The sequence below is a fragment of the Planococcus citri genome, chromosome 5 (assembly GCF_950023065.1).
Source record: "Planococcus citri chromosome 5, ihPlaCitr1.1, whole genome shotgun sequence".
Taxonomy (NCBI): Eukaryota; Metazoa; Arthropoda; class Insecta; order Hemiptera; family Pseudococcidae; genus Planococcus; species Planococcus citri.
Genome location: NC_088681.1, coordinates 8,005,103 through 8,020,799, shown reverse-complemented (window position 1 = coordinate 8,020,799; position 15,697 = coordinate 8,005,103). Strand labels below are relative to the sequence as shown.

Sequence of the window (15,697 nt, the reverse complement as noted above, 5' to 3'; positions counted from 1 at the left end):
TTTTTCTTTCTCTCATTTCGTATTGCTATATGTATAAGGTAGAAGTAGAGGTACTTATGCCAAAAGCCGTATATTTCTTACAATTTCCCCAAAAGCTGGAAACAATGACAAAATTATTATACATGAGTGAATCTCGAATGAAATTTTATCGTCGTATTAAATTATATAGATTGAAAAACGTGCGCGGGTAGGTATACGCTCGTCCTTATGCCATCTCTACATGTAGAAAAGTTTTTCTTCCTTTTTTGCATATTTACATCGAAAAGGTAATCTTATCGTAAAACGAACATGGGCGAGGGGGGTTTTATTTGTGTTTTTATGCGAATGAGATTTTAGTCGAATACTTTCTCTCTCTCTCGTAGGTAGGTAGGTATATTGATGAAATAAATTTTAAAGCTTTTTACGATATACCAGGTAGGTACCTATAGGTATAGACGTGAGTTTTTTTTTACTTTTTTTTTTTACAAAGATGTGGAAAAAACAAAGTCGAATTTGTTTGAGAAGGAATAATATTTATACAGAAATAGTCGATTTACCCGCGTGCATCGGTTAATCTGGAATTTCGTGCGTAGTTTTGTTTTTATTGGTGAAATATTTTTTTTAGGATTGAAATGATTCGATATTTGGTAAATTTACAAGTAACTCTGACTAACAAAATGTATGATCAGAAATAATGAATACCTTTGGAGTTTTTGTAAAATGTATGGGTTCTTTTTGAAACTACCTACCTATTGGCAATTTTATTTTCAAATTTACGATTAGGTAACTGAATATATTGAATCTACATTTTGATCTAGAATTGCTTCAACTGAGATCAACTCTCTATTCCGTCTCCGTGATTTGAACCAGAAAAAGCTTCTCTGCAGAATGACTCATTATTCATAAAACTAGATGAAAAAAATGGTTCCCGAAATTTTTGTAGAACTACTTCCATTTCTGGTCCTTGTCTTCAAAAAAAAAATATGGCCCTAATACTCACAAAATGGCGGCTTTTTTGATTGACCAGATTTTGCGTGCCAAGTTCCAACATAGGACTTGCCCGAAATTTTTTAAACCTTACAAAAGTAGATCGAAAGAACAGGAAAAAATGTATTATCTGACAAAATTTCAAGTGCGGAAGTGTCTTTTTCGATTTTTAGTGAATTTTTAAAAATAAAATTAAGGCCAAAAAATGAAGGAAAAAATCAAAATTTTACCAAATTGACCTAGAAAGCTGAAATTTGGGATATACACTATTTTCGACACACCAAATCGATTGTAAACTGTTTCAGACCGTTTAGAGCAGTTCTGGAGCCTCCAGCAGATTTCTGATACTTGAAATTCCCACAAAATTTCATCAAATGGAGTTGGAAAGACGAAATTAATTCTGAGAATCAATTTCAATACGTTACGAAGTCGATGGCAGGTAGATTTCAAGTCGTTTTGGAGTCTCCAGCGACTTTTTGAAAATTCCTGGAGCCTCCAGTAGATTTCAGGAACTTGAAATTTCAACAAAATTTCATCCAATGGAGATGAAAAGGGGAAAATTTACTCTGCATCCAATTTTAGCTCTCTCTGAAGACGACTTCAGGTGGGTTCAAGTCACTTTGGAGCCTTCAGTGACTTTTTGTAAATTCCTGGAGCCTCCAGTAGATTTCTGAAACTTGAAATTTCAATAAAATTTCATCTCCATTTGATGACATTTTGTTGAAATTTAGATTTTGAGTCGTTTTAGAGGCTCCAGCGACTTTTTGAAAATTACTGGAGCCTCCAGTAGATTTTTTAAACTTGAAATTCTCCTGAAATTTCATCAAGCGGAGACGGAAAGACGAAATTCATTCTGCAAGCTAATTTCAATACGCTACGAAGTCGGCTGCTGGTGGATTTCCAATCGTTTTGGAGCCTCCAGTGACTTTTTGAAAGGTTGTATGGCGTTTTTTGGAAAATTGAAATTTCCCTAAAGTAGCTGGAAGCTTCAAAACCAAGTAAATTTCAGCTTGCTAACTCCATTTGATAAAATGTTGTGGGAATTGCAAGTTTCAAAAATCTGGATGGTGGAGACTCCGGTAATTTTCGAAAAGTTGCTGGAGATTCCAAAATGACTTGAACCCACCTGAAGTCGTCATCAGAAGGTGTTAAAATTGAAGTGCAGAGTATATTTCGGATTTTTATCTCCGTTTGATAAAATTTTAAGTTTCAAAAATCTACTGGAGTCTTCAGTAATTTTCAAAAAGTCGCTAGAGGCTCCAAAACGACTAAAAATCCACCTGCAGTTGACTTCGTGGGGTATTAAAATTAGTTTGCAGAATGAATTTTGGCATTCCAACTCCATTTGATGAAATTTTGTGGGAATTCCGGGTTTCTAAAATCCGCTGGAGGCTCCAGAACTGCTCAAAATGGTTTGAAACAGCTTCCAATCGATTTGGCGTGTCGAAAATCAGGTATATCCCAAATTTCAGCTTTCTTGGACAATTTGGTAAAATTTTGATTTTTTCCCTCATTTTTGACTTGAATTTGATTTTCAAAAATTCGCCAAAAATCGAAAAAGGCACTTTAGCACTTGAAATTTTGACAGGTGATGAATTTTTGCCCGATCTTTCGATCTACCTTGTACGGTTTAAAAAATTTCGGGCAAGTCCTATGTTGGAACGCAAAATCTGCGATTTCGGCTGACCTGTCAATCAAAAAAGCTGCCATTTTGTGAGTAGGGCTATATTTTTTTTCAGGACAAGGCCTAGAAATGTTCCTTAGGACTCCCCCTTTAAAGAAAAAGTTGTACCGGAGGATCGGCAGGGGGTGCAATTGATCCTTATACACCCCCCTCCTCCACTACCTCCTCTAGAACACCCAACAAACCGTATGTGACACGAGTTTTTCATTTTTTCTTTAGTTTTTTTTGAAGTTTTAGAGGCCTTTATCGAAGATTGAGTTAAAATTCGAAATAAGCACCTCTGAAAATCCAACAAACCACGTGGTAGGTATATACGATTTTTTTTAATGTGGAAAGTCTCGTTCATCTGAACATGAAGTTGAAATTCAAAATGAAACTTCACAAACCCATCAAACCATACGTTTTGTGAATTTTTCAATTTTATGAAATTTGGAGGCGTATTTTGGAACTTGATGGGTTCGTATGAAAAAAATTGAGTTGAAATTTAAAATTACTGCATCAAAAATCCAAACAAAAACCATACTTCATGTGTGTTTTTGTTTTTTGTTAATTTTGGGAGCTCATTTTCAGGCTGGAGGGTGGAGGGAGGTTCTTATCAATAAAATTAGGTTAAAATTCAAAATCAACTCCTCTGAACACCCAACAAACCATGTGCCATGCAAATTTTTCTTTTTTTCTTTTTTTATAATTTGAGTCATTTTGAGATTTGAAAATAGGCTCCCAAAAAACTCAAAAAACCAAAAACTTGCACGAATTTTCCATTTAAAAAAAATAAATTTAGATCCGATTTTGGGGTTGAAGGGATGGGGATCTCATAGATACCTACCTGGAAATTCAGCTAAAAATTCGAAAATAGCATCACTCAACAAACCATATGCCTTGCGAATTTTTCAATTTTTTTCGAATTTTAGAAGCTTATTTCGAGTCATAGGTGGCTCGAATCAAAAAAAAAGTGAAATTCAAAGTCAGCATCACTGAACGCCTGACTAACCATTTGCCACTTGGTTTTGTATTTTAAAAAAAGAATATGTATCTTGAGGGAATTTTTTGGTCGGAGGGGAATAGCTCATATCAAAAAAATTAGTGGAAATTCGAAAAAAGCATCTCTGAAATTCCAACAAACCACATTCCACATGAATTTCTCATTTTTTTCAATTTGGAATACTTTTTTTAGTGTCCTCAGGAGGGGGGGCTCATAACAAAAAATCAAGTTCAAAATCAAAATATTGACACTCCTGAAAACTCAACAATAGCCCATTTTGGGGTTGGAGGGGGAAGGTTCGTATCGAAACATTGGTTCCATAATAATTCAAAATCAGCACACGTCAATTTTTCATTTTTTTTTTAATCTGAAAGATATTATGGAGTTTGAGGGGCTCTAATTGAAAAATTGAGTCAGTTCAAAATTGGCATTATTTCTGAAAACTCAATAAACCAAAAGTTGTACGAATTTTTCAATTTTTTTTTTAATTTTGGGCCAATTTTAGGATTGGAAGGGGACAATTTGTATTTTATTCAATTGTAATTCCAAAATCTCTTTTTTTGGTGTCGGGGGGGGGGGGCTTGTATTAAGAAATTGAGTAGGAAATAGAAATTGGTACTTCTGAAACCCCAACAAACCATTTATGTCACTGGAATTTTTCAATTTTTTCTAAATTTGGGACCTTATTTTGGGTCTTTGGAGGACTTGTATTAAAAAATTTATAAATATTGGAAATCAATGCAACTTCAGATACAAGTTGAAGTATTTATCATGAAAAATTCATCATGAAAAACCGAAAACGGATTCAATTTTTGTTCTGAGGCAATGTTGAGCTTTAACCTTGAAAGTTCCATTTTGGGATTTTGAGAGTTTGATAGCTGAAAGGCGGTCTTCAATCTATTTGCTCTGAAGCCCTGTAAACCAATTTGCTCGAACTCGAAGTTCAAGCAGTCTTAAATTAAATAAAGTCTCTTTGCCTTGCAAGAAATTGGATTGAAAATGCATAGATGTTAATAGAATTGCATACCCAGTTTGCCGTAAATACACGGAGTATGCAATTTTATCCAACAGCATCGAATCTTCGATTGAACTTCTCATATGACCTGGAAATTAGATTCAGTAAAAAAAAAGTCACACTTTCCGATTTTGTTCAACTTTTTTCATGAGTTCCCTTCGATGTTCGATCAGCATTTCCATTCTAATGCTTCAGAGAGGGAGGAGGAAGGGACCTGGTAGGATCATTCCTGATCAAATCAGCCTGGTTTTGGATTCAGGTGCTCCAATTTTCCTCAATTTTTCAAAAAATTGGTTCCTTAATTAATGTAGGCTATATTGGAAAAGAGGGGAAAATTGTCATCATGGCCACAATTCTGGTTGGATCAGTTGGGATAGGATAGGGTTTGTTTTATTTTTCAACGATTGAAATTTCTGTCCATAATGTTAACTTTGGAGTCTAATTTCTTGGAAATTCTCTTACTTGGAGGCATTCTGATACCTAGTTTCAAAATTATTCGTCGAAAATTTAAAAAGTTCAAAGATGAGCTTTTTTGAAATTTTAATTCCAACCTAAGGAGCTGAGTAAAATTTTAAAAAAACGAAAAAAATCCAGAAGCATCTATTTCTGTGATACATATTTACATCTATAGAGTTTTCATGATATGATTAGTAAAACCATGGAGGGAGGGATTCTACGAAGCCCCAAAATTTTAGTCAAAAAATGTCAAATATCATGTGACGACTAGTTTTATAAGTATGTAGTAGGTACCTACATTTTAAAAGTTCTGATTACGAATATCAACTCAGTTTTTCTGCCCCCTCCAAAACAGCTCCCTCTCTCTCTCTCTAAATGTGTATTTTCTCTGTAAAAAAATTAAATTTAAGATTCACGTTACCAGATCCGTCGAACTTTTTGCTAACCATGTCTGGGTGTAATTAAATTAGGTACTTTCATTACTTAAAAACGAATACCTTCTACTCTTCGACGTTCATTTTGAAACTCGTTAACAGATGCTGTGGCCTCTGCGTTCGATAAATAGATAAAAGCTGAGTTAACTTGTACATTAGATAGAGTGTTAAGAAAAGGGATGAGAGGAGGGGAGGGGAAGAGGACCAAAAACGCGCTGTATTCACAAACTGTATAGGTACTAGGTATAGGGTAGGTAAGGTACCTACATAAAACTTGATGTAACGGAACGAGCTTAAAGATGGCAGAAAGATGCGAACGAAAGAGAAAGAAGAAAATGCTGTCTATACATGAAGCGTGCTCATGCTCATAATGTAAAACGTGATTACCTACCGAGCAAAAGTTGACGTTCAGATGTGCCTTTTTCTGATCCACGTTGTAAATGGTGCAAATATGTACTAAACACGAGTAATGAGTAGAACGAGCGAATTATTTGAAAGCTTTTTCGTCTTTTCGATTGTATTATAATAGGATGTTTGGTTTGTAACCCATATAGTCCGGCATTCTGCCAACAGGAATGATCGCACTCCCCCTCCCCCTCTCCGATCATCATGGGACAACTTTTATCTCAAAGGGGACATCCTAAGAAAAATTTTAAAGGACACTTGCCAAAAAAAGTGGGCTTTACGAACAAAACGACGGCCATTTTGATTGACAGGTCAACCGAAAACGCAAATTTTTTTTACAGGATCTGCTAATTTGCGATTATCAGATACAGAGACGAAGGAAGAGTTTGCATTTTCTGGATGAAATTTACATTTACATTGTAAAAATTACGATTTTCAAAGAGCTCCAGCCTTCGATAGTCTTTGTCGAGTGTAAAGTTGCACATTCTTTTGATACCTGCAGACTTTCTTTGATTATGTACTCGTATTTTCGTACTTTGAAGCTATTCCAGTGCATATTGAATTGCATAATTTTACGTGAAACGAGTTTCTGTGTAGTACCTACATATTTCAGGCTGTCTACCGAACATGTGGGTTAATGAGGTTGCATATTCCTTTATTCGAGGCGTTTGTATGTACCTAGTTTTTTGTTGAATACCTTTGGTAAAATTTTAATGGAGAGGGGGGGGGGGGTTACGAGTAACAAGACATTGTTCAATTTGGGTAGAAAAATTAGTACCTGAAACATTCACTACAGCCAATTCAATCTCTATGAATATTTCAATTTAAAGAACCTCTTTTCAAACTCAATATGCAGTAATTACAAAATGAAAAAAAAATCGAGGCAAAAATGGTAGAATTGCGCAAAAGAAACCCCAGGTACCTACGAGTATATTAAAAAATAGGATGGGAAAAGAAAGAACGAGCGTAATATTGAAAATTATATTATCTTTATAAAGGCGACTGGCGAAATTACGGAAATAAAAAAAACATTATATGTAGGTTTGGGCGGTTGTAAAGTGGAAATTACCTTAGCATAATTGGAATTTCTGATACGATGGGCACGCTTTGAAATGCAAAGCTGTGCTCCGGCGTACCTACACGTACTACGTATACTACTAAGGCATAGGCACCTATATATTGAAATTTGTAGAATTTTATAAGCCTATATTTATACGCTGAAATATCATAAAACCACCGTAGTATCTATTTTGTAGTACGTATAGCAGAGGTTTTTGCGCTCATCATGAAAACATGGAGGTTATTTTCTGTGTTTTTTTTTTTATTTCCATTTTCGTGTATAGGTTATATGATGGTATGTATTCTCGATTGCTTTATTCGATATGAGAATTTTTATCGCAGGTGGAAACCATTGGAGATGCTTATTGCGTTGCTTGCGGATTGCATAAGTATAGTTCGACTCATGCTCTGCAGATTGCCTGGATGGCTTTGAAGATGATCAAGACGTGTAGCTCGCATCAAACGCATGATGGGAAGCCGATCGAGGTGAGTTCATTTCTAAATTTTAAAATTGTTTGCAATGGGGAGGTGGTTGGAATTCGTTGATGGTTGCTGGAATGCTGGTTCAAGGGAAAGAAATTAGTTTCCAATACGTCACAATAACTACGTTTGAAGTGTATCTTTTCGAAATTTTGTGTATGAGTTTTTTGGAATTCTTTGACAACTGGTTGAAGTCCAAGAAACCGGTTTCAAAGGTATCGCAATCCTTTAAAGCGATGTGATACGTGGAATTTATTCATGGAATAAAAATAGTTACTCCTTTTTATTTATAAATTTTCCCTCAACCGGTTTTCGGAACATCATTGATAACCGGTTCAAACAGAAAAAAACTGGTTCCCCAGAAATGAAACTTTTCTCGCTTTAGAGTAGGGTGTAAAGGTACACTTTTTCCATTCGAATTCCCCCCCCAAACAATTTTTTGGGAGAATTTTCGGTAATATTGACAACCGGTTTAAACACAAAAAACCGGTTTCAACAATATTGAAATCTAGTACATATGAACCATTTTGAAATATGGCACACGATATTTATTCTGAAAATTTTTCTCCAAATGCTTCTGCACAATTCATTAAGCACAGATTTGAACCCCAAAAACCGGTTTTAAAAATACAAAATTTTTTAAAACCAGTTTAAAGTGTGTTTTTTATTTGTAAAAATATGTACTACCGTCTGTTTCCACAGCTGGTTTTTGGAATTCATTGATAGGTATAACTGGTTCAAAACGAAGAAACCGGTTTTGAAAATGCATATGTTTTCGCACTTGAAATCTTTTGAAACCAGTTTCTCAAGTGCTTCAGATAACTGGTTTATATCTGAGGAACTGGTTTTAAAAAAATTCGAATTCATTTGGACCATATTGAAAGCGTTGCATTAATTTTATCAAGTGAAAAATGAATGCTCCCTGGACAGGTTTCTAAAATTCATAGACAACCGGTTCAAACTTCAAAAAATCTGTGCACCTGTTGAAATTGCCTCCAAACTGATCCAAAAATGGGTCTTGGAAAATTGATCGACAACGGGTTTGAATTCCAGAAACCGGTTTCAAATGTGTAAAATTCATTTTAATTGCTTTAAAGCACAGCAATCTAAGTATATATTTCATGGTCATATTTGAAATTTTCTGCAACTGGTTTCTCGATGTTCCAAGAACTGGTTCACATTCAAGAAACTGGTTTTTCAATTTGTAAATCTTTTTTTAAACATCTTTGCAAATTGTAATTCGGCATTTATTGAAATTTGGTTCTTCCTTCCATCTGAAACTTCTCTCAAGTGTCTAGTTTTGATTTTCTAGGAACTCAATCGACAATTAGCTGAAAATTTTCAAAACTGGTTTCAAAAATTCAAAATTTGTGTTAAACTAGTTTAATATTTAGGTGAGTATTTTGCTAAATTGTAAAAATACACCCATTACATTCAAAATTATCTGTAGACAGTTTCTTGGAATTCATTGATAACTGGTTCAAAGCTAAGCAACCAGTTTGAAAAAAATGCAGAATTCATTCATAAGCTTATATTTTGAAAATGTAGCATATACATTTGTGGGGTAAAAACTAGTTTTCTCATTCAAAAATATTGTAGAAATGATTTTAGAGATTGGCTGGAAACTGGTTCCAGACATAAAAAAAAACTGGTTCAAACCAGTTTTGAAAAATTTGGTATGTGATTGTGAAATGAAATAAAATATGACAGGATACTTACCGAGGCAACAAGTGAAAATATATCTGTTCCCTTTGAAGCTTTCCTGAGCCAATTACATTTTTTGAATGTATTTATAACTGGTTCCTATCTGAGAAACTGGTTTCAAAAACAAAGTTCCTGTAATCCTGCTTGGGATGTGAATTTATCTGCTGAGTAAAAATATACTTCCACAGAAGTTTGCGAAAATTTCCTCAGAGAATTTTCCTAAATCATTTCAAAACAGGTTCAGACTCTTGAAACAACCTACTGCAGAACTGGTTTCAAAAATTAGAAACTTGTTTTGATTTTATATCAAGTTTAGTGTTTGTTCAAGGAATAAAATACACATTTCTTGTTTAGAATTTGTCCTTAATTGAGTTTTTGGTTTCAATACTTGATTCAATTCTAAATCCGAGAAACCGGTTTCAAAAATTCAAAAATTGTTCAAACCGCTTTGAAATCTGGTACGAAGTGCATGTTCAATTCAAAATTGTCTACAACCAGTTTTTTTTCAGAATTTGTTGAAAACTAAATCAAACCCACAAAACCGGTTTAAAAATATGAAATTTGTACAAATCTTTTCAAAATGTAGAATTTGCTTGCTGCATCAAAATACTCCTCACGGCTCACACACTAGAGAAATTTGTTCAACTTTCCCGAGAATGTTGCTAAACTATCCCCTTCAAAAACCGGTTCTTTTCCTGAAAAACTGGTTGCAGAACTGGTTTCAAAAATTTGAAATTGGTTTCAATTGGGATTCGCGGAGTTGAAGTACACATTTCTCGTTTACAATTTGTCTGTAATTGGGTTTTTGGAATTAAATGACAACCAGTCTAAATCTGAGAAACCGGTTTCAAAAATTCAAAATTTAGTTCCACTCGCTCAGAAATGTAGGTAAAATAGTACATGTATGTTGATGTAGGTCTAGGTATATGTTTGAGAGTAAAAACTCACATGTTGGATTTAAAATTTACCACAACTGGTTTTTCAAAAACTTATTGATAATCCGGTTTGATAACCTGGAAACTGGTTTTAAAAATGCGAAATTCCAATAAACTGCTTTGAAATGTAGCAATTTGTTTGTTGAGTACACTTTTAATATTTTCATTGAAAATTTTCCTCATAATATGATTATGTGGAATTGATTTGCAACCGGTTCATACCTCAAATAACTGGTTTCAAAAATTCAAAATTCATTTTAATCGACACGTATCAAAATATGGAATTTGTACAGAAAGTAAAGATAATTTTTCCCATACAAATTTTATGCAACTGGTTTCTTGGAATTCAATAACAACTGGTTTATATTTCAAAAACCGGTTTTCAAAGTTGGAAATTTGTTCAAACTGCTTCGAAATGTGGTAAAAAGTTCCATCTCAAGAGTAAAAATTTGTAAGTTGAATTTTTGATTTTACACAACCAGTTTTTTGGAATTCTTTAGAAACTGGTTTCGAGAATTCAGCATTTGATTGAACCTGTTTGAAAAGTGGTATTTGTGTGCTGTGTGAAAATTCATCCATCTCGGAAAAGATTTCATGGAATTGATTCCCAATCGGTTCATGTCCCCTCTCTCTCGAAACTGGTTTCAGAACCGGTTCCGAGAATTCAAAATTCACTTTAATTCACTTTCAAATGTGATAGGTACCTATTTATTAAAACAGTGAAGATGGACCTTCATTATTCAAAATTTTTCCACAACTGGTTCTTGTAACTCGATAGCAACCGGTTTAAACCACTTTTGTATTAATTTTACAGATGCGAATCGGCCTACACACCGGATCCGTGCTAGCGGGCGTTGTCGGCGTAAAAATGCCACGTTATTGTATGTTTGGTCACAATGTAACAATCGCAAACAAATTCGAATCCGGAAGCGAACCATTGAAAATTAACATCAGTCCGACCACATATCAGTAAGAAATTTTTTCCAATTTGCCAAAATACCCTCTTTCAACGAGACTGATGACAGCTCTGTTTTGTTTTGTTTTTTTGCACACACAGATGCCTTACTCAAAAAGAAGGATTTACATTCGAAGCCAGAAGCCGATCCTGTTTACCGAAAGGATTCCCGCACAATATACCAGGTACATGCCATTTCCTTAAGAATTACCAGCACCCGACGTTACCAAGCGATGCGCCATTAGACGAGCACATCGATACAGCAATGGCCGAAATTACATCGGCGGTCACTACGACCGGAACTTGAGATCCATTTCAGATTATCTCTAGTGTTCATTTTTAACAAAAAAAAAAAAAATCTTTCAACTATTTACCTATACTTACTTACCTACGTATATAATCGTGTTGTAATTCTTTCGATTTTGTGTGTACCTTATTCAATTGTAACTATTGTACTTGTATTATTTATTTGGCCCCCTTTTTCCCCCTTGTTTTTTTATATCGTTAAATAAAAATGAAAAAAAAAATGATGAAAAAAAAATGATGAAAAAAATGAACAAAAAAATACGAATTGTTTTCAGAAAGCAGGCTTTATTAACATTGATCAAGCAAATTTAACTATATTCTCGGTATATTTTATTCTCACACTTCAAACTGCGCCATTTCTTATACCTTTATGTACCTATTTAAATTTATTATTAATTTTTCGAGTGTTAAAACTCACTTGGTTAGTTTTGTACCTTTGCTCATTGACTAATGAAATCAAAAAAATAAACGTTTGCATGTAAGTGTGGTGTTTGAGTTATTTGTATACTTATAGTTGGTTTGTCTTTCAGTAATTTTAGGTTGCGAACTTTAAGATTCGTGAATTTTGAAAATTTCAAAGAAATGAATAAAAATAATTGACCTTATTTACTGAAAATTTAAAATTGAATGAAACATGCTCGAATATAACGTAATTTGAGATTTATTAGGTACCTTAGTTATTATATAAAATTCACAATTTTGGAATTGATTAGATTTATTAGGATAAAAACTTACGTAAAAATTTTCTGAAACATTATCAAGGTCCTGTGCAGCAACAATCCATCATGAAATTATAATCCGAGCAAAGTGGCTCTGGTGATATTGGACATTTCAAATCCGGATAACATGGAACAGGAACGTTATCGTATTCTGAAATAATAAGCATGTTTTTAACAAAATACTCCTCTCGTGTTTTTAAAATAGAAAAAACAATGCTGAATATCAAAGTGAAAATATCTCCGGAAAATTTCGCGCTAAAAATATGGTCAAATCATCATTTTTTCATTCCAACCCACTCGTGAAAGTCTCTTCCCCTTTATGTTTTTTTGGAAATTCTGAAGATGGGAGGTTGAAAATTTGAGAAAGGGTAGGTATCGTAATGAGTAGGTGAAGATGTGTAATTACCAGATCCTGGACAATGACAGCAATATCCATGAATCACAGCAGAATCGTCTTGACATTTCCAAGGTGGGCATTGTTTTTGCCAGCAATTCGAGTAGCCAACTACATAAATAGGTAAGTATTTCAGTTTCCAAAATTTTCCTTCAATAGGTAGGCACTTATTTTAATTAATTCCAATACTTAATTATGTACTTACGCAATTTGTCTATTGTACGTTTACTTCTGATCTGATTTCGCGAGAATGTCAATGTGAAGCAAACCATCAAGATTAGGACAAAATTCAACAATTTCATTTTATAAATTAAAAAGTTTGTATCGAACTAATGAACAATAATATTCAGTCGGTTGAATTTTTTTTTTGACAAAGTTGTAACGTGAATTATTACCTGTATTGATCTTCGAAAAGCGACAGGGAAAAAATGATGATGTCTGAATTAATAACCTCGGTTTTATAAAATTGTCAATACGAATGAGTCGTTCGTTGTTTATATGTTTTGAAATTAAATTTTAGGGAAATACGCACAGATAAGTACTTACGTACTTGAGTGAGTCAGGTGTTTATTTTTCACGCAATAGGTTCCTTGTAAGTATACCGTACCTATCATGGTTTTGAAAAAACTTACCTACTTAGAAAGATGTGTACGATTTAATAAATCAATTAAACTGTAAAAAAGTATAGCGAAAAATTACTTTCTACGCTACTTCTATAGGTGAAAATATCGTCCAACGTGTTATTTAATCGCTTTATGATATTTATTTGAGTTTAGAGTTCTGTCGACTTTGATTTTCTTCTTCAATTTAGGATGTTCAGTTCCAAGAATTGTTTTTGTTTTCGAAGGTGGGTGTGCTCAAGTAAGAAGGTAGGTAGGTATACCTACTTTGTTATTACAGAGATAATGAAGTAATTTTTATGACACCGTATTTAGAAATAAGGTAGTTGGGAGAAAAACAACGTGATTAAAAGCAAGGTTTAGGGAAACCCCATCGAGAGGTTTGTGAGAAAAATAAAAAAAATTCTCAATTTATGGATACCTACTGAGAAATTTTCAAAAAGGAAAATTACAAGTGTTTATATACGTGTAATATGCATTGTTGAAACGAATTAGAATCGATTTCTGTCAAAATTCAATACTTATTTAGTACTTTAATAGAATGATCTGAATTATAAAGGAAATATCTTCGCAGGTAAGTAAGTGGTACGTATATTACGTATTTGGTTATTCTATTGATTAAATATTGAAGCAAGAAAACAGAAAAAAAATTAAGTGGTTTGGCCTTGTAATTGGGCCTCGGTCATTATCGATTGAAAAACAATCAATTCAATAATTCAAATATGTACATACGTTATTCAACATGAAGCGAATGAACGATTTATAGTCTGCAAAAGAAGAAACCATCGAAAAAAATTTTCGGCATAGAAATACAATTTTTAGAAGTTTTAACAGTTCTACACGAAATTTAAAGTTCCGATCTTAAAACACTAGATAGGGTGTACGAATAGTCGATTATCACTAATTCAGCATCGCTGATAACGTCAAGCTCGTTTATTTCGATCGATCGAGCTTTTTTATACCTGAAAATTCAACTTTTTTGGAAAAAAGCTTCATTTTCCAAGGAACTTTGAGCTTTTTGGCAGAACCAACGCCGGAAACGGATTCTCCGCATGTAAAAACCCCCCACTACGGATGGTTCGTACAGTCTAAAAAGCTCTTTAAACGCTCGCAAAATTGATTCGAAAGTTCAAAATTCATGATGCAGCGCTTCAGGTGGTGAAAATGAGAAGTTCTTTCGTAATCCCGATTTTGCGATATAGAATAATGTGTATTTTACAACTACTTTTTGACGATAACAAAAGAAGTTCCATTTTTTGCCACCTGAAGCGCTGCATCATTCACTCAAAATTTGTTGTCATCATAATTGAGCTTTTTAGCCGAATGAATAAAGCCAAATTGGGTGTACGAATAGTCGATTATCACTACTTAAATATCGCTGATCACGTCAATCTCGTTAATTTCAATCGAGCGAGCTTAAAAAATTAGCCAAAAAAGTTGTGAGTGAATTAGAACATTTCAATGAATAAAAAAAATTACACTTAATTTGAATTTTTTTTTAATTACAACATTTTTTGGCACAGAAGTAAACAACTTTTGGCACAAAAATAAACAGTTTTTGGCACAAAAGTGAGCAATTATTGGCACAGATATGATGAATTTTTGCACAAAAAGTGAGCAATTATTGGCACAAAAGGGAGCAATTATTGGCACAAGAGCGAGCAATTTTCAGTACAAAAATAATCGATTTTTGGCACAATTTTTGGCGCAAAAGTAAACAATTTTTGGCACAAAAATAAACAATTTTTGGCACAAAAGTAAACAATTTTCGTCACAAAGTAAACAATTTTTGGCACAAATGGAAACATTTTTTGGCACAAAAGCAAACAAAGCGAGGAATTTTTAGCACAAAAATGAGCAATTTTTGTCACAAAAGTGAGCAATTATTGGCACAAAAGTGAGTAATTATTGGCACTAATATGATCAATTTTTTGAACAAAAGAAAGCAATTGAGGAGCTGAGAATCAAAAGTCAAAACTCACATTTGCCAAAAAAAAAACTAGACAGCTAAGCTTTGCTTAGCTGCAAAGTGTGCGTAGCTAGCTGCCTTTTCTACAGCTATAACCGCTATTACATAGCTAAGTAGTGCATGCCTCTAATTTTTCAGAATTCTCATTATCTTCATATAGGTATATTACATACAATAATTGAAGAGCTCTATTCCAAAGTGGGATGGATTTTTCAAAGTAAATTTTTCTACAAGTGATTGTTCTATGTCCAAAGAAAGGAAAGGTGCACCACCTTTGGAAACAGAACAAATTTCAGTATCAAAAACTTTAAAACGCATTTTTTGGAGGAAAAAATGACTTAACCCACTTTGGAATAGAGCTCTTCAATTATTCATATCATTTTCAAGTTCACATTATCTACAACTTATAGAACTTTTAATCAATTTTTGGAATTCTCAGTGTCTCTAAATGACAAATTTTCATATTTTTTTAGAATTTCCATTGTCTTCAAATTTATAAAATTTCAAACCAATTTTCAGAATTTGCCTTTGATTCTAAAATTATTAAATCATATAAAATATGTTAAGAATTCGCATTGCCTCTAAATAACACGAAAAAAATATGGGTAATTTTT

General features: G+C 33.5%; 2 protein-coding genes across 3 annotated transcripts in view; one reads left to right on the top strand and one right to left on the bottom strand.

Moving 5' to 3' along the window:
* The window catches only part of Gycalpha99B (guanylate cyclase 1 soluble subunit alpha 2), a 671,156-nt gene extending 659,293 nt beyond the window's left edge, over positions 1-11,863 (top strand). For both annotated transcript variants that reach the window (XM_065366355.1, XM_065366356.1), the window contains exons 12-14: positions 7,344-7,487; positions 10,935-11,089; positions 11,178-11,863. In XM_065366355.1, coding sequence (XP_065222427.1) covers positions 7,344-7,487; positions 10,935-11,089; positions 11,178-11,382 — 504 coding nt within the window. In that variant the 3' untranslated portion in view covers positions 11,383-11,863. The remainder of the gene's footprint in view (positions 1-7,343; positions 7,488-10,934; positions 11,090-11,177) is intronic.
* A 161-nt stretch (positions 11,864-12,024) lies between these two features.
* On the bottom strand, positions 12,025-13,055 carry LOC135846977 (uncharacterized). The gene is made up of 3 exons (XM_065366357.1): positions 12,700-13,055; positions 12,507-12,605; positions 12,025-12,251 (listed from the first exon to the last, which is right to left on the bottom strand). The coding sequence occupies exons 1-3, from the start codon at positions 12,794-12,796 to the stop codon at positions 12,139-12,141; spliced, it is 309 nt and encodes a 102-aa protein (XP_065222429.1). The 5' UTR covers positions 12,797-13,055; the 3' UTR covers positions 12,025-12,138.
* Positions 13,056-15,697: the final 2,642 nt, after the last annotated feature.